This window comes from Puma concolor, chromosome B2 (assembly GCF_028749965.1).
Source record: "Puma concolor isolate L17-30 chromosome B2, mPumCon1.1.hap2, whole genome shotgun sequence".
In the NCBI taxonomy this organism is placed as follows: Eukaryota; Metazoa; Chordata; class Mammalia; order Carnivora; family Felidae; genus Puma; species Puma concolor.
In genome coordinates this window covers 121,593,022-121,612,306 of record NC_141671.1, presented here as the reverse complement: position 1 = coordinate 121,612,306, position 19,285 = coordinate 121,593,022, and the positions used below count along the sequence as shown (strand labels likewise).

The following is a 19,285-nucleotide window of genomic DNA, read 5'->3' as shown; positions in this document are numbered from 1 at the left end:
GAGTTGACCAAATGCTGCCCAGGTTTATTTGAGGGAGTAATAAAAGGGTTACCTGCTGAAAATACTATGTTTGCTATTAAAAATATCAGTGGGGAGCCCCTGAGTGGCTAAGTCGGTCAAGAGACTCTCGATTTTGGTTCAGGTCATGATCTTGTGGTTCGTGAGTTCAAGTCCTGCATCAGGCTCTGTGCCGACAGTGTGAAACCTGCTTGGGATTCTTTCTCTCCCACTCGGTCTACCCCTACCCCCTCACTCTCTCTCAAAAATAAATAAACTTAAAATTTTTTTAAATAGTAATGGGTCAAGATAGTGGTTTCTAGAAATTTGGGTCAGAAATAATAAAACTGGTTAAAAAATTTGGAGAACTAAACAGATTAATTACCAAATTTTAACTTTGCCAACTTAAGGTCATGATAAATAAGCAGCAATAGCACCAGGGACAACTTCCAGGTACTTTGCCATAATTTCATGTGAATAATGTTTTAATATCAAAAGCTGAAGAAGAATATAACCTAAGAATAAAGGACAGTCCTGTAAATTGAATAAAATTTCCATCATGCAACACATGCTCCATTGTTATTTTTTCTCATCTTTCTCCCCCCAGTGAGAGGTTTGCCAAAGTCAGTGCTGTTCCCAGACTGGCATCTCCAGATACGACAACACCAAAATGCATAACTGTTGAGAAATAACATTAGAGACATGTTTCCTTCTGTGTGGGGTCCCTGCACCTTCCAGAAACCTAGCCCTCACCTGATGACTGTGCTTCCCAGCAGGCAGGTGATGAGGTGGGTATCCTCCTTTGTTCGTCCTCGTGGTCATAGAACATTCTTTCTTCACACTCCCTGAATACCCATCTCCTATGCTCTCCTCAGTATTGTCCAGCACGGACCCCAGGGTGCTCTTTCCTTATTTCACATGAATGTTTAATACCCTGCACTCTCTCAGTCTCTCCAGCACTGCTCTCAATACATACAACATATAAAACATAAATACCTTGCTGTATTAGTGCTTGAGAAATAGTAATTCATAAATAACATAAAAACAAAAAAAAATAGAACTGTCATATGATTTAGCAATTCCCCTGGATATATACCCAAAAGAATTAAAAGCAGGATCTCAAAGAAAAAAAAAAAAGAAATATTAATTCCTATAATCATCAAAATTATCATATATATAGTATATATATGATATATATATTATATATTATATATATTATTATATATTCTATTAATATATATATTATTATATATTATATAATATATTATATATTAATATAATATATTATTATATATTATATTATATATATTATATGATTATATCATATATAATCATCCATGTGCTAAGCTGCCTCCGGGGTCCTGGAAATCCTCTCCATCCCACCTCAGTCTGTCACTCACACCCTCATAGACGTTTCCAAATTAGGGCATCATGAAAAGGGGTGTTTTGGTTTTTTTTTTTTTCTCTTTAAGCCAGAGGATATTGTCTGGCTCTCAGGCTAGAAAACACATTCACAGAAACACTAACTTTGCCATTCAAATTTCCCCACAGGGCCTGAAGGGAGCCAAAGCATGCCATAAGAGTCCCCTTCCATTCCAAAGCCTTTCTTGTCAGTGAGGAGGGTACACACTAATAAGCAACCAGTGTAGACTCACTCCGCTTTGCCTGAGTACCAAACTTAATGACAGGGGCACCTGGGTGGCTTAAGTGTCTGACTCTTGATTTAGGCTCAGGTCATGATCTCATGGTTTGTGGGATCGAGCTCCATGTGGGGCTCTGCACTGAGAGCACAGAGCCTGCTTGGGATTCTCTCTCTCCCTCTCTCCCTCTGCCCCTCCTCTGCTCACGCTCTCATGTTCTGTCTCTGTCTCTCTCTCTCAGAATAAATAAAGAAACATTTTAAAACGTATTAAAAAAAAAGCAAAACCCAAATGACATTCTCGGTTACAGAGGCACAGGTTCAGGCCATCTTAAAACAAGCAGTTCTTTTCTGTGTAGAGTCTGATCTGCCCACATCACCCACTGTTCAGAGGCCAGGAGAAGCACGTGCTCATATGCTCCTTAACTTCGTGGGCGGAAAGTACCATGGCCGTGGCAGTAGCTTCTCCTTCTGATGCAGCCCCTAAGGGTGCATGCATGAATGGACACGTATGCACACAAGTGCACGCACATGCGTATGCACATATGTGTGCGGAAATGGCCCAGGCTTTGGGATCTCCCTGCGTGTCTTCAAGCAGAAATGCCACACATTCAGCCCCCGAGGCCCCTCTGTGCTCTCCCAGCCCAGCAGATCTTCGCGGAGTAATTCTTACTCCAGCGCCCAACAAGGAAAAGGAGACCTAACCCATCGGTTGGGTGGCCCGTGCTCCTCAAGACTGTCGAGGCCGTGAGAAATGAGGCCCAGACCAGAGGTGGCTGGGGAGATGCGACAACGAAGTGCGATCCTGGATGGGATCCTGGAACAGGAAGTCATTAATGGAGACGCTGGTGGCATCCAGATAAAGGCTGGGGTTCGGTTAACTGTATTCTACCAATGGCAGTTTCGAAACCGTGACAAAGGTCCTATGGCAATATGTTAACAATGGGGGAGACTGAGTGCACGGTATTCAGAAATTCTGTACTAGTTTTGTAACTTTTCTGTAAACCTAAAATTACGCCAAAATAAATTTACTAAAAACAAAAACAAAACCAGGCAGTATGGGTGGGAAGGCCCCCTCTACTGAGGGCAGGACTTCCGTGCTGGGAGGAAGTAGAATTACCCAGGAGAGACCCCACAGCAGCCGCTTGCCTGGGGACTGCTACTGATGCCTCCTAGGGCCTCTTCCACCTCATTAGTTACAGTTTGAAGGGAAATACGTTGCTTAACCATGAAGGTTTAGGGGTTACTTATTTAAACATCTTTTTGGATCAGTGTCACCAGCTGGGACTTTGAAGGGAGAAGGAAAAACCTTTTCGATGTCTAAGGGATGCCATGCCGTTTGAGTTCCCAGGACTTTCTTCCTTCCCACTTTTAGGTGCAAAGATTGAGGCGTGTGCCCAAGCCAGAACAGCTGGCATTTCCGGCATCTATCCATGGATCCCCTCAACTCCCGAGTTCTCCCAAACCTTTATTTTCCTCTCTGCAAAAAATAGGCTAATCTGATTTACAAACATTCTTTCCCCCTGGTTAAAACCCTAAAAAACTTCAACGGCATGGCAATGTTATGGTTAACAGATAATGAGGGATCCAATGATCTAGTATCTTCACTGTTATAAAATTCATCAGGAATCAACTATAATAGCCACACTTTCTCAGCATGGAAATCATCCAAGAAGAAAATTTAAATGTCTACTGGCATGTTTATAGAAGTTAAAAAAAAATTTTTTTTGTAATGTGGCCCAAAAGTAACTGTTAATACATTACTGTATATGAAATAGATGTTTAAAGAACCTGCAACAATAAGAAAAAAGTAGTCCCTAAAAGATACCAAGGCAGCTGCAATTTCGTTTCATTAGGTTAAGAAAAAATATAGCAAATATATATTTTCAAAAGATATTCTCCTAAAATAAAGCAAGGAAGCAAACAGACAAATCTAATTTCAATGTTCAGATAAGAATAGAGATATGTGTTAGAATATCAATTTTAGTATGTTTATTTCATCACAAACACTAAAATGATAAAGATAAATGCAAAGAAACCCCCCTCACAAACTGCCCATTATGTATAAAGCTGGACTTTGTAAAAGCATATAGAAATATGTGCTTTATATATATGTATATATAGAAATATACATATATGGGAGCCGTGTTACATCTACTGTTTTATAATCTGAGTCAGAGTGTTTTGCTTTTGTTTTGATTTTAATAAAAAAATACATTGTGCTTGTCTTTCCCTGTCAAGAGTTATACAAAGAATGCCCTGGTCATGCTTATTTCCTTGCCTGGCTCTTTTCTTAGGATTACTTTCTAGAAATGGAACTACAGAGTTAAGTGACATGTATGATTTAAATTTAATATAAATATTTTAGTTCACTTCAGAAAGGAGGAATTAAATTATATTTTTCCCAGATGTGTAGGAGCATGTTCAACTCTTACGAGGGTGCATAATTTCCCACACTCTAATTAACATTGGGTTTTATGGATCCTTCTAATATTTGCCAATTTGATATATGAAACTCTAATACATTTTTATTAGTATTTTAACTATTTGTATATTTGGTATTTTAATGTATTCATTAGTCATTTGTATTTTCCCTCTATAAAACTGTCTGTTGACATGTTTAGTGTAGTATTTGTCTGTGTCTTACTGTTTTGTAAAAGGCTTTTATGTTTTGAAAGCTATTAACCCTTCTTCATCATGTAAACTGCCAATAGTTTTTTCAGCGTTGTCTTTTTTTCCTTAATGTGACTTTGTTTTCTTTTAAAGTTTAAAAAATCTTAAAGTAGTGCATGAATCCCTGAGGGTTTTCTGTTATTATTTCACCAATGAAAAATTATAAAAGGTTTATTTTCTTTAATTTTTATAAATCTGATAGAAATCCATTTTGATTTTATGAAATACATGAAGCAGGATGCTGAACAATATTTTTATCAGAAAGTTAAATACCATGTCAACATTTCTTTTTTTTAATATAATTTTTAGTGTTTATTTTTGAGAGAGAGACAGAGACAGAGTGCAAGCAGAGGAAGGGCAGAGAGAGAGGGAGACAGAATACAAAGCAGGCTCCATGCTCTGAGCTGTCAGCACAGAGCCCAATGCAGGGCTCGAACCCACGAACCATGAGATTATGACCGGAGCTGAAGTCGGTCGCTTAACCAACTGAGCCACCCAGGCACATCAACATTTCTTGAATCCTTTTCCCATAAACACAGTGTTACTTTTTTTTATCATGGAAAACATATAAACTTTGGATACTGTTTAATAGAAAAAAAATGACATAAATTTTCCTCCATGGTGATTGAAGATAAAAAAATAAACCTCGTGATAAGAAAACTATCATATCAATAGATAATCACTATTGAAGAAATTGTGCCATCTGCTCATGATTATTCCCACATTTACATTATATGCCCCCAACATGTAAAATATGAGTCTTGTCCTGAGTTTGAAATAGCTCACGTATATGGTTGGGAGACATCTTAGAAGCTTCAGAAAACTGCCCCCCCCCACCCCCCACCGCTCCAAGAAACAAGCTGTTCAAATGAAGACAAGTTAACCCAGTTCAATAAAAGACAGGAAATACAAGACACTAACAGGGAACATGGGACCAGGAAATCTTTCACAGTGAAAGAAAGGTAAGAAAGGAACGTGAGTCCTAGAAGACAAAAACAGCAACTGACAAAGCAGGGAACTGCACAGATTTAAGGACCCTTGTGCCAACCATTATTGAGTAAATACATTTCTATCAAATGCTTAAAGATGTTCATTTCACCAAGGAGGTAAAAGCCTATAGGGTATGCTACTAAAATTGAGGTACCATTTCTCTGCCATCATTTAAAATGTCATTTTAATGTGCTATAATTCGCACTTATAATTATTAGGAAATTTGCAACACGTCACCAGATTGATGTCTTTTTTTCTCAAATTAACAATTTAGGTTAATTTAGAAATTAAATTTGTGGTCGATGAATGCTCTTTTGCTTATAATAAGTTTTTCCTGCTCTCCCAAACCAAGGGTAAAGTAAAGCATATATCAAAGAATCTAGAGCAGAGTTACAATAACCAACCCAATAAAATATCTCATAACACATGAAGGTGTCATAAACCCCTAAAAAGAATCAGTGAATGAATCAATTGCATGTGGTAATCATGAGACCAAAAATGCTACACTGTGCCAGGGTATCAGCTGTTTTTCTCTCTTTTAGCCATCCTAGCCTCGCAAGTTCCTGATAATGATTTTGTTTTGTACTAACTAATATTTTCAATCTCTTTAGTATGTTTTCTAGCCACAAGAAAAATATTACTAGATGTAATATTAAGAAAGCTAAATGTGAAAAATAACAGAAATTCTATCACTATCCAGAATTGATTTATAACAAGCTGGCAACCATGTATGGAACAGAGGGCACTTACTAATTCCTTCATCCCATCCTCAGAGGCACCCACTGTATACACTGTATACAAGAGGCAGGATCCAGGAGCTGCTGAAGCAAATTCCTGACCCAGACACCATGCAGACATCCAGCATAATAGATTTCACTGCTGCCCCAAGTTTTCCTTTGGGAAAAGCAGCAAAACAAAGCCAAAAACAAACAAAACAAAAGCAAAAACAAAAACAAACACAAGACAACAACCATGTGAAAGCTAACCACAGAGAAATTTTTGACAAGTTGGGAGTGAGCAGAAAACTTTCTAAGGAAAAGAGGAAAGAATTTTTTTTTTTTAAAAAAAGGTGTTTTCAGGCTACGAAGGGAAGAATCAATGAAATAAAAGAGCAAAAGGGAGGGAGGGAAGTGTGTGCAGGAAAGGAGGTATGGTGAGCTCTGTAGCCGTTAACAAATAGGGATTTGACATTTACCAGTCATGCAAATTGTTTTTTGAGAAATGACAAGGAAGTGCACTGTTAATACTGGAAAGCATTGATTTATCCTGTTAAATTTGAAGAGTAAATGGTTTTCTCTTCATTAATAGTCTTACCTGCTTTTTACCAACTCATGTCATATGGAAATAGTAAAGATTGAACTTCGTCAGTCCAAATGCTTACATTTGTTCAGAGAACAAATTCATGGTGGCTGAACTGTCCTCGAAAACCCAACCACTCATGATAATTTTTAAGGCCTTCCTGAACCACGGGTAAAATAAAGCATAAATCAAAGGGTTCATGGCTGAATTGTAATAAGCACACCAACAGCAAATCTCATAGATGTAGGCAGGGGTTATGAAGCCCATATAAGCATCAATTAATGAGTCAATACTGTACGGTAACCATGAAATCATAAATGCTACCACAGTGATACCCAGGGTTTTTGCTGCTTTTCGCTCTCTCTTGGCCACTCTGGATTTGTAACTAGCTGATGACAATTCTATTTTGCCCCCAGTATCTTCAATCTTTTTAGCCTGTTGTCTAGCCACAAGAAAAATATTGCTATAGAGAATTATCATAACGAAGGTAGGTATAAAGAAGGATAGAAAATCTATCAACACCCAGTTTTGATTTACAACGGTTTGACAACCTCCTACGCAGTTGACGGCACGAGATAATTCCTCCAGCCCATCATCATAGGCACCTGTGTAGAACACGGCACCACTGTATACAAGGGGCAGGATCCAGGAGATGCCGATGCATGTCCCCGACACGGACACCGTGAACTTGGTAGGATAGACCAGAGGCTCAGTAACAGCAATGTACCTGTCGATGGAGATGAAGCACAGGTGGAAGAGGGAAGAGTAACAAAATGCCACATCACAGCACGTGTGGAAGGTACAGAAACTCGGCCCAAAGTACCAGCAGCCCTCCACAGACCTGACCATGCTGAAGGGCATGACGGTCACCCCCACCAGAAAGTCAGCACAGGCCAGAGAGGCGATGAGAAAATTGGTTGGCGAGTGCAGCTGCTTGAAATGCAGGATTGAAATCACCACCAGGAGGTTTCCAAAAACGGCCAGCACAGCCCCCAAGCTGAACAGTGTGTAGAGAATGAGCCGGGGTCCGGGCGAGTAGGGGGCTTTCACGCAGGATCCGGTCACGTTCTGGTAGCAGAGCTGCTCGGATGCAGAGGGGGACGAGTTGGTGCTCATGGTGCATGTGGAGATGTAAATACGCCAGGTTGTCTAAAGAAATTATCAGATACTATTACTAATGTTTTTCCTCTTTCCACTTATTATAAATCTTAAATGCTTTCTATATGACAAACTAAAATTGAACAAAATGATATTGTAGGGGCACCTGGGTGACTCAGTCGGTTGAGCGTCCACCTCTTGATTTTGTCCAGTCGTTGTCTGGCATTTCCTAAGTTTGAGCCCTGCGTCCCCTACTTGGGGTTCTCTCTCGGTCCCCCTCTCTCTGCTACTTCCCCACTCAGGTTTGCTCATGCTCTTTGTCTCAAAATAAATAGACATTTAAAAATTATATTGTATAAGGTTAGTGGTGTTAATTTCAACTAAATAATGCCTGGTTTCTTTAACTTGATAAAATTCCCTTTTATTCATAAAAAATATGGTTTTCTTTTTACCTCTAGTGTTCTTCTTTGCAACAGCTGCTGATATGGGATGTAACTGTGGAGTTGAAGGATCACCTCCTCTTTATCTCTGTGTTGTCTGACCTGTGTTACTAAGACATGCAGTCCTTCCACATAAATAGACGCTATCAATGGGGAAATCCCTGCATGGAATCCCTATAGTATAAGGTGTGAACTTGGAAGATTATTTTCAACAGTGATGATTAGGAAAGGTATTCTATAAAACAACTCTTAACATTAAATTAGCTTAGCCACCACGCTTCTTGGGTCAAAGATTTCTTTTTTCTTAGACTTGAATCTTTCCCCTATTGTCAGTCCTGATGAGGTACGTCTTTGGATTTTTGTACAGAGACACAATATGGTGTAAATAGTGAGAGTTAATACTTGGCTTTTTCTCTTTTGGCAGGAGCCATTCTTGTATCTGCACTGGCTACCAAGAAACAAAAAAGGTAACATACATTAAGGACGGCTTGAGATTGGTGAAATACATCACACACAAGCATTAAAGAACAGCATGGTATTTAGACACACCAGCACTTCTGAGGTACTATGACTATCAGTGCTGGTAGAAAGGAGATCGGTTCTCTGCTCAGACATTGTCACTGGAAGCATATCTGTGATGTCTCTGTCCACATGATAAATGGGCAGTGAGCCCTCTGACTACACACATTTGTGGTTCTAACTGATAGAACTTCGGTTCCGATGCTGAATGAATTCAAATAAGGAATAATGACCAGAAAGTTGGAAAATGGGAACACAATTCCTTGGTAATTTCCTAGCCCTGCAATGTTGAACTCCACAGAGCACTACTCAGACTTCTCGAAGAAAGGTTCAAGACTCTTGCCGCTGCAGCGCTGTGACCTACACATGTGTGAACTTGCTTTTCAAATTATAAAGTGCCACAGGTATTATTATTAATCCATCTGTCCATCTGCTTCCTAATCTAGAAAATTAGATTCTTTCTAATATTATTTCTAATATTTCCTGAGAATCTGGTTTTGTGAAATAATAATAATTGTTTCCATAGGCAAAGGTCTAGGCCAGGCTTTCTCAATTTCAGCACTGTTGACATTTGAGATCAGATAACTCTGATGTAAGGATCTGTCCTGTACATTGAACAGGATTTAGCAGCGTCCCTGCTACTAGATGCTGGTAGATTTCAGTAAAATTTCCCCAAGAGCGTAAATCAAAAATGTCTTCAGACATTGACAAGTGTCCTCTGGAAGATAAATGTCTCAATGACCTGCCTATTGAGAAACATTATTCTAGGCAAAAAATAATGATACATGATGCACACATTTAGGACAGAGAAATAACTTTATATCTCCCTTCATATTCTGAGATATATTCATTCATTCATTAATCAATTCAATATATATTTGCTGAGTGCCAGGAGTTGGGTGAAAAGCAATGAACAAAGGAATGAACAAAAAATCTGGGTACACATGATCCCTGTCTCATGAAGTTTGCAATCTTGAGCCGGAAACAAACCTTAAGCAAGTAAACAAATAAATGGATATATGAATACAAATTGTGAAAAGTAGTAAAAAGGAAAAAGACAGTAGCTCATGATACAGGAAGCACTTAGGCAGGTGTGGATAAAGAGGTCTCTTCAAACAGGGTAAGGCAAACAAGCTACTTCAATATTTACAGAATTTTAATATAATATATATGGGGGAAAAGGAAATGAGAACAGAGTAGAACAATAGCTGGGGGTTTCTGATGTTTTCTAGCAGAGGGTAGCTTAATAAGAAAGGAATATTATGTCCAAAAAAGAAAAAGGCAGAGGGATGAGAGAGAGACAGAGGCAGAGAGACAGGGATGAAAGTCTTGCTGTGGTCTGGAAGCAGGAATGAGGGGAAGACCTGATGCTTCTTCCAGGAAGAAACTGGACAGAAGCCCAGATCTCCGTACCTTAGTTTATAAAACAAAGAGCTAGACATCTTCCAGTTTTCTACCGGGTCTAATTTCTAATTATTCCCTCTTAGCTAATTCTTAGGATATTCAGTTAGGATTTATATTCTTCCCCTTTTCACCAGTCCCCCACAACTTTCAGGGTCCAATTTAGGACAGGTTTAGAAAATGCTACCACAATCAACAGGATCAAAACAAATTCAGAGTGTTACATTTTTTGAGCCAAGGCATAACAGAGGAAGATCTTAAAGTAGGTGCCCAGCCCCACCCCTTCAGCTCCCTTGAATGGACCCAACAATTTCTAAAATATAATCGAGAGACCAGAGAGAGGGGGAAATAGCTCGTATGGTAAAATACTATTTCCAGAATGAAGAAGGTTGGATGAGTGAAAACCTGTAGATTAAAATGTTACACCAGAGCAAATCAATTACTCCTTCCGATGTCCCCATCTCCCCAAAGAACTTTGCACTTTTCTTTATGATGCTCATACTGCCCTTGGTAGAAGGAAAGTCCCATGTTCCAAATGGCTCCTAATGACCTGAATACAGAGGTGGGGCCACAGTCTTCTCTGTAAGGAAGAATAGTTGGTGTTTGCTGCACTTACTCTCTGTCTGCCTGGCTATGAATAAGATTCTGCTGTTGAACAAATATGCTACCTTGGCCTTCTACTCACTTCTTTAAGCCTCAGGCTCCTCACTTAGGAAATAGAAGTAATAATATTTGCCCTCTTACAGGGTTGTTGAGAAGACTGAGAGTGCAGGTAAGGGATCCCATGCACCCAGTGAGAGGGTTCCGTGACATGGATAAATCATTATTAGGTTGAAATTGGCTTTATTGTTATATCTTTCCAGTTCCAGAGCCCACGTGTTGCACACCAGACAGAAGCACTTAATAAATGTTCACTGATGCAAAGGCCAATAGCAAAGGCAGCACACAACCAGAATAAGTTCACAGAAGAGAACAATGAGGGAAATAGCTGGTGTCTTTATAATTAAAGTTTTTAGAAACTTACAAAAATAGAACAATATGTTGATCTAGGAAAGGAAGTGGTAAAATTAGATGATTTGTCTAATTTTGAAAGGCACTAAAAAAAAGACAAGTGTAAATGTATTAAACTAGATGTTGAAAGTGTTTATTTGAATCCAGAAGCTTTATGATATTCTCCAGATTTCTAGAACATTTTGGTTTCAGCTTCCTTGTTCTTAAAATGAGGCAGCAGGATGATTCTCTAGCTTGCAGAACAGGATGAGAAAAAGTTACTCTACTGAAACCACTAGAATCAAAAGAAATTGATGATATTCAGTGTTGGAACTGAAGAATTGTGGGTAAAATGATACTAAACATTCTACGGTGCCTTTAATCATCTGTAAAATCCAATAAAGATAAGAGTTTCTTACAAACACAGTATAGTCATAAATAATACACTATTTCAGGAAATTTTGCCACTTCATAGCATTTGTATAATAATAGAAATGATGTGCTGGTAGATAATGTTGATTTACATTATTCTAGAAATTAGAGAAAAATAGCAAGTATTATTTTTATGTATTCATTCCTACCCCAAAGATATGATGCCCCGGTTTTGAAATCTTGGTGTCTGATTGCCCCAAAACTAAAGCTAGAACAGAATCAAGTAGTTTAATTGCATTGTGCATGAGATGTAGAGCACTTTCCAGTCTTACTACCAAGAATGTCTTCATCTCCGAAATAACTATTCCATCCACTGTTAATTGCATAGCTAATCAGTTTCCCTTTGCTACCAAAACCAAATCTATGGGTCATAATGAAATACACTTACTAGGTTCTGTCTTATTATCATGTTATGCCCTTCATTTCAGTTTTATTTGACACATTTTTTGGATTAAATTTTATTTTATTTCATTTTACTTTATTTTATTCGATTTTATTCCAATATAGTTGACATATGGTGTTATCTTAGTTTCATGTGTACAATATAGTGATTGAACAATTCCATACATCATGGAGGAACTCATCACAAGGGTACTCTTTAATCCCCATCACCTATTTCACCCTTCATCCCTCACCCATCTCCCTTCGGTTATTTATAGAGAACATCAGTTTGTTCTCTACAATTAAGAGTCTATTTCACGACTTTCTTTCTCTCCTTTTTTTTTCTTTGCTAATTTTTTTTTTTTTTGTGCTTTAAATTTCACAGATGAGTGAAATCATATGGTATTTGTCTTTCTCTGATTGGCTTATTTTGCTTAATATTACACTCTCTAGTTCTATCCATGGTGTTGCAAATGGCAAGATTTCTATCTTATTATAGCTGAGTGATATTACATTGTATTTGCATGTGGTGTGTGCGTGTATACCATATCTGCTTTACTCATTCATTTGTTGATGGACACTTGGGCTGCTTCCATAATTTGGCTACTGTAAATAATGTTGCAATAAACATAGGGGTGCATGTATCCCTGTTAATTAGTGTTTTTGTATTTTGGGGGTAAGTACCCAGAAGTGCGATTACTGGATTGTAGGGTTGTTCTGTTCTTAACTTTTTGAGGAAACTCCATACCGTGTTCTGCAGTGGCTGCACCAGTTTGCATTTCCACCAACAGCGCAAGTTCCTTTATGTGCACATCCTTGCTAACACTTGTTGTTTCTTGTATTTTTTTATTTTAGTCATTCTGATAGGTGTGAGGTGATATCTCATGTAGTTTTGATTTGTATTTTCCTACTGATGAGTGATGTTAAGTATCTTTTCATGTGTCTGTTGGCCATCTGGGTGTCTTCTTTGGAGAAATGTCTGTTCATGTCTTCTGGTCATCTTTTAATTGGATTAAAATTTGAATGTGTATTCTCATATTTAATATAATTATTGCTGTATTTGGGTTTCAACCAACTAAATATATTTTTTCTTCACATTTTTTCTTTGTTCTTTTATTACTCTGGACTCATTTTAAATTATTATTTTTTATTATTCACCCTTTTTCTCCCATGAAATTATAAATTGGACTTACTTATACTGTTCTGTTGGAATCCTAGAGTTTTAATATGTATCCCTGATTAATTAAATTCTCCAGTAAGTTAATAATTTTGCCAATTCAGGGCAATGCAAAAGCTTGCCAGGCATTTCAATACATACTTTAACTCCGTTTGTCTTGGCCATTTTATTGCTACCACGGTCATTTATTTTAATTCTGCATATAATTTAAGTCAAAAAGACATTTATTTTTACTTTTAGCATTCATTTTATTTTTCTGGTATTGACATTCTGTGGCACACTTCGTTACTTCCCACACTACAGTGTTTCCTCAGGGATTAATTTCCTTCTAGGTTGAAAACTCCTTTTAGAGACGCCTGGGTGGGTCAGTCGGTTAAGCGTCGGACTTCGGCTTAGGTCATGATCTCATGGTTGGTGAGTTCTAGCCCCACATCCGGCTCTGTGCTGACAGCTCAGAGCCTGGAGCCTGCTTCGGGTTCTGTGTCTCCCTCTCTCTCTCTGCCCCTCCCCTGCTCATGCTCTGTCTCTCTCTGTCTCAAAAATAAATAAAACTTTTTAAAAAATTAAAAAAAAAAAAAACGTCTCTTTAGTTTTCTCTTTGCGTGGGTATGCTGGCAATGAAGATTCTCGGGTTTTATTCATCTAAAAATATTTTTACTTTGCATTCAATTTTGAAAGGTATTTATGCTACCTTCAAAATTAAGGTTGTCAGTTATTTGTTATAAAGGCTTTAATGATCAGAGCACCTGGGTGGGTAAGTCGGTTAAGCGCCCAACTCCTGATTTCGGTTCAGGTCATGATCTATCTCACAGTGGTGAGATCCAGCCCACTTCCAGCTCTGTGCTGAAAGCACGGAGCCTGCTTGGGATTCTCTCTGTCCCTCTCTCTGCCCCTTACCCGCTTGTCCTTGCTCACATGCACACACTCTCTCTCTCAAAATAAATAAAGTTTAAAAGTAAAATTAAAGAAACAAACAAATAAATAAAGGCTTTAATAATAATACTGAGTTGTATCCAAGTGTGTTGGGAGCAAATTTACCAAGGAGATGAACTTAAAATGTGTCTAGTAGGTTAAGAAGAGAGATTTATGGTAAAAACAGAATGTCCAGAGGCTCCTGGGTGGCTCAGTTGGGTAAGTGACGGACTTCGGCTCAGGTCATGATCTCGTGGTTCATGGGATGGAGCCCTGCATGGGGCTCTGTGCTGACAACTCAGAGCCTGGAGCCTGCTTCTGCTTCTGTGTCTCCACCTCTCTCTGCCTTTCCCCCACTCACATGCGTGCTGTCTCTCACACACAAAAATAAATAAACACACACAAAAAAACAGGAGGATATCGTCAGAGAGGACAATGTGCACTAAGGTGTGGAGAGGGGAGAGGACGTACAATATACACGGTGACAGGTACAGTTCTTGGCTACCATTTACTCAGGTGTGCTACAGTGCAATTTATTTTTCTGTAATGCCCTTTTTTAAAAAGTTTATTTATTTATTTTGAGAAAGACAGTGTGAGTGGGGGAGGGGCAGAACTCATGAAACTGTGAGACCATGATCTGAGCCGAAACCAAGAGTCAGAGGCTTAACCAGTCGAGCCACCCAAGCTGCCCCTTGTTTTACAATATTCTTAAATCTTGCTTAGAGGCTCATAGCCCACCAGGAACAAGAAACAGATCCCAGTAAATTTAGGGATTCTGCTCCTTCCTCCCCCTCCCCCCCCCCCCCCCCCCCCCCCCCCGCCCCGGGGTGACATCCAAGCTCCAGGGGCCTTGGCCTCCACAGTAGCATCTGTGGGTGTTCTGTGAGGTCTATTAAGGAATCCGTCTCCCTGCCTCTAAGGAGCAGACCCAGGGGCATCCCCTTCAGGAAGAGAAGTGCTCCTTCCAGCCTGCTGGGAAGCTGAGTCTCCCAAAGCAGGTGAGGGACTGAACATCTGCCCTGTTGCTGTTTTCGCTTTTCAAGAGGGGACCTAAAGCGTAGAAATAAAATACAAATGACAGATTGAGAAGTGACTGTTGCTAGCTCCCATAGCTCCTGAATATAGCACATTATTAATATTAGAGGGGAAGTGGGGCGCCTGGGTGGCGCAGTCGGTTAAGCGTCCGACTTCAGCCAGGTCACGATCTCGCGGTCCGTGAGTTCGAGCCCCGCGTCGGGCTCTGGGCTGATGGCTCAGAGCCTGGAGCCTGTTTCCGATTCTGTGTCTCCCTCTCTCTCTGCCCCTCCCCCGTTCATGCTCTGTCTCTCTCTGTCCCAAAAATAAATAAACATTGAAAAAAAAATTTTTTTTTTAAATATTAGAGGGGAAGAGTTCGAGAAACTTAGAGATCTGCTGCAAAACAAACAAACAAACAAAAAACCCAAATGCTTAACATTAAGATGTAATTCCTAAGATAATTTAATCACTTTAAGATGTAGTCCCTGAAATATACCAACGCAGCTACAATTTCATTTCTTTAGGAAGAAAAATGTAGCAGAGATATATACTCAAAAGATCTTCCCCTGAAATAAAACAAGCAAATACATCGACAAACCTAACTTCAATGCTCAGGTGAAAGTAGAGACATGTGGGTAACATCTCTTTTGTTTGTTTATTTATTTATTTATTTATTTATTTATTTATTTATTGTAATATCTATTTCAATATTTTCATCTCATTTTCATACCTTAAAATGATAAAGATAAATTACAAAGCAAATTCTCCACCCCACCCCACCCCCCACCAGATACATACTGTCTATTACACATGAAGTTACACTTTGTAAAAGCATGTAGGAAGTGTATCCATATATAGGGGCATATATCAATTTATACAGAACTCATTAGTACTTTTTTTTTTTCTTAAGAGATGGAGAGCTTGAGCAGGGGAGAGGCTAAGGGAGAGGGAGAGAGAGAATCTTAAGGAGGTTCCATGTCCATGATCTCTCGATCATGACTTGAGCTGAAATCAAGAGTTGGATGCTTAATCAACTGAGCCACCCAGGCGCCCCTTGTTAGTGCTTTTTAATGGCACCAAAACATCCCATTATGTGGTTAGAGCATAGTTTATTGAATTCAGTCCACACTGCTCCTAGATTATTCCAAGTAATAATTAAGAATTATACAGTAAATGTCCTTGTGATGTTTGCTTCCTTGACTGACTCTTTTTTTTTTTTTTTTTTTTTTTGGATTCCTTACTAGAAATGACAGGTGTATTTTAAAATTTATAAAAAAACTTTAATTCCCCTCCGAAAACTGATACTAAGTTGTATTCTTGTGAGATGTATGTGAGCAAGTTCTACTTTCTCGAGAGTGCTCAATTTTCCATACCCTAATTGTTATCAGGTATTTCTTATTCTTCTAATATTTGCCCACTTTATATATGAACCACTGCCACATTTTAACATTTTAAAATTATGTGTACATTTGGCATTTTAATGTATTTATTACTCATATTTTTTTCCTCCGTAAAATTGCCTATTTATTTGTATGGGAGGTGTTAAGCTATGCCTGTTTTGGAAAAGGCCTCTATGTTTTTAAATCTATTAACCTTCCCTTCACTATGTTTGCTGCCAGTAATTTCCCCAAGTTTGGCTCCCTCCCCCTAAATTTGGCTTTGTTTTCTTTTGAAGTTTTAACATTAATTTTTTTTTATTTATTTTTGAGAGAGAGAGAGAGAGAGAGACATACAGAGCACAAGCAAGGGAGGGGCAGAGAAAGGGGAGACACAGGATCGGAAGCAGGTTCCAGGTTCTGAGCTGTCAGTACAGAGTCTGACCCGGGACCCCAACACACAAACCATGAGATCATGACCTGAGCCGAAGTCGGACGCTCAACTGACTGAGTCACCCAGGCGCCCTTGAAATCTTAAAATTTAAATTATGTGCAGAAAGCTACAGGCAGTTTCAGTCAGGTTCCTCCAGTGAAAAATTATAAAATATTTTCTTTGACTCTTCTAACATCTGAAAGAAATTTGTTTTGCTTTTGTGAATGGCATGACATAAGATGTTTAACAATATTCTCCAAAGAGCTTTATACCATATCATCCCTTCTTGAACAGTTCATCCTTCTACCATAACTTATAATATATTGTTATTTAGTTCACCGACAATGTACCACTCTGGATAGTGTAATAAAGAGAAAAGAAATGACAGAAAACGGCCCTCCACAATGGCTGGAAGGAAAAACAACATACTTCATGGGATAAGAAACAATCACATAAAGGACAATCACTGGTATGCATTTTACAAGGTCTGCTCATAATTATTCCACAAAATGTCTCCAACGATATAAAATATGAGTCTGGCTCTGAGTCTGGAGTGACCGATGTGTATGGCTTGGAGATCTCCAGGAGCTACAGAAAGATGGGCCCCCAAGAAACAAGCAGCTTAAAATGGAAGTCAAGCACACGGAGTCCAGAGAAGACAGGGATGGCGAGATTTCACTGGAAACCTTTGAAAGCGTCTTAAAGACAAGGTTGAAAGGGAGGCCTGGACATGAAAAATAAGTAAGAACCCACAAAGCAGGCAAGTGCACAGATTTGGGGAAACTGGGAAATATAAACTCTGTGTCAACCATTGTTTAGTAAGCACATTTCTGTCAAATACTTGAAGATGTTTAGTTCACCACGAAAACGAAGCAGAAAAGTTATGCCCCTGAAATTGAGGTACCATTTTTCCTCCTCAATTTACTGGGTCATTAAATTCCCAATATATCAATAAATTCCTCAATTTGAAATTTAGGGTTTTTTAGAAAACAAATTCATAGTTGATGAACTGTCTACTCTTAATGCTTGACCACTTATAATGAGTTTTATTGCTCTCCTAAACCAAGGGTAAAATAAAGCATAGATCAAAGGATTTACAGCAGAGTTGTAATAACCAAGCCAGCAAAATATCTCATAAACATAAGAAGGTGTTATAAACCCCCCAAAAGAATCAATGAATGAATCAATCATGTACGGTAACCAGGAGATCAAAAATGCTACCACCGTGATACCCAGGGTTTTAGCTGCTTTTCTCTCTCTCTTACTCACCCTGGTTTTGTATGTCCCTGATGCTTCTGTTTTGCTACTAATGGTTTCAATCTTTATAGCCTGTTTTCTAGCCACAAGAAAAATATTACTGTACAGCATCATCATTACAAAAGTAGGTGTGACAAATAATAGCAAATCTATCAAAATCCAAAATCGATTTATAAGTGGCCGACAACCGCCTACGCAGCTGAGGGCACTTACTAATTCCTCCAGCCCGTCATCATGAACACCTGTGAAGAACACGGCACCACTGTATACAAGGGGCAGGATCCAGGAGATGCCGATGCATGTCCCCGACACGGACACCGTGAACTTGGTAGGATAGACCAGAGGCTCAGTAACAGCGATGTACCTGTCGATGGAGATGAAGCACAAGTGGAAGACAGAACAATAACAAAATGCCACATCACAGCACATGTGGAAGGTACAGAAACTCGGCCCAAAGTACCAGCAGCCCTCCACAGACCTGACCATGCTGAAGGGCATGACGGTCACCCCCACCAGAAAGTCAGCACAGGCCAGAGAGGCGATGAGAAAATTGGTTGGCGAGTGCAGCTGCTTGAAATGCAGGATTGAAATCACCACCAGGAGGTTTCCAAAAACGGCCAGCACAGCCCCCAAGCTGAACAGTGTGTAGAGAATGAGCTGGGGTCCGGGCGAGTAGGGGGCTCTCACGCAGGATCCGGTCACGTTCTGGTAGCAGAGCTGCTCGGATGCAGAGGGGGACGAGTTGGTGCTCATAGTGCTGCTGCAAACAGCTTGTAAACGTGGAGAAGTTCTGCCCTTGGCCAGTCGCACCAAGCAGAGCAGTTTCTTATTTCCTAAGGCAGAGAAAAGGTCCTTTGCAACTGCCTACCTTTGTTATAGTTATCGGACAATATCTCCATGGCCTGTCACATACTCCTATTAATTTTAATGTCTGAACACTTGAAGTAATGTATTCAATTCAAATGTTCAACAAATCTTAGCTTAATTCATTGTTACCATTGTTTTGCTTACCTTAGAATATACTTGGAATCAATTTTCTAAGTGCAATTGTTTAATTTCAAGTACATCTTTTACCAATTTGCTAATCCCAAAGATTTCTTCTTGCCTTACAATTTGTCAATAATCTTTTATTTACCTGGTCGTGATACAGGGATATTTCTCTTTGTCAACGTTAGTGAGATATGTGTGATTTGTTATCTATTGGTTACCTTTTATTACACCCACCCCAAGACTGTCTGAAGAGTAATGACAAAA

General features: G+C 39.1%; 2 protein-coding genes across 2 annotated transcripts; both read right to left on the bottom strand.

Moving 5' to 3' along the window:
• Nucleotides 1-6,676: 6,676 nt before the first annotated feature.
• On the bottom strand, nt 6,677-7,714 carry LOC112861980 (trace amine-associated receptor 6). The gene has a single exon (XM_025925150.1). It carries the CDS (start codon nt 7,712-7,714, stop codon nt 6,677-6,679), a length of 1,038 nt encoding a protein of 345 aa, XP_025780935.1.
• Nucleotides 7,715-17,447: 9,733 nt separating this feature from the next.
• LOC147581213 (trace amine-associated receptor 6-like) lies at nt 17,448-18,920 on the bottom strand. Its single transcript, XM_086705959.1, has one exon. It carries the CDS (start codon nt 18,782-18,784, stop codon nt 17,747-17,749), a length of 1,038 nt encoding a protein of 345 aa, XP_086562085.1. The 5' UTR covers nt 18,785-18,920; the 3' UTR covers nt 17,448-17,746.
• Between the last annotated feature and the right edge of the window lie 365 nt (nt 18,921-19,285).

What these genes read in the sequence shown, in the direction of transcription:
- LOC112861980 (XM_025925150.1), bottom strand. Translation starts at nt 7,714, where the DNA reads ATGAGCACCAACTCGTCCCCCTCTGCATCCGAGCAGCTCTGCTACCAG.
- LOC147581213 (XM_086705959.1), bottom strand. Translation starts at nt 18,784, where the DNA reads ATGAGCACCAACTCGTCCCCCTCTGCATCCGAGCAGCTCTGCTACCAG.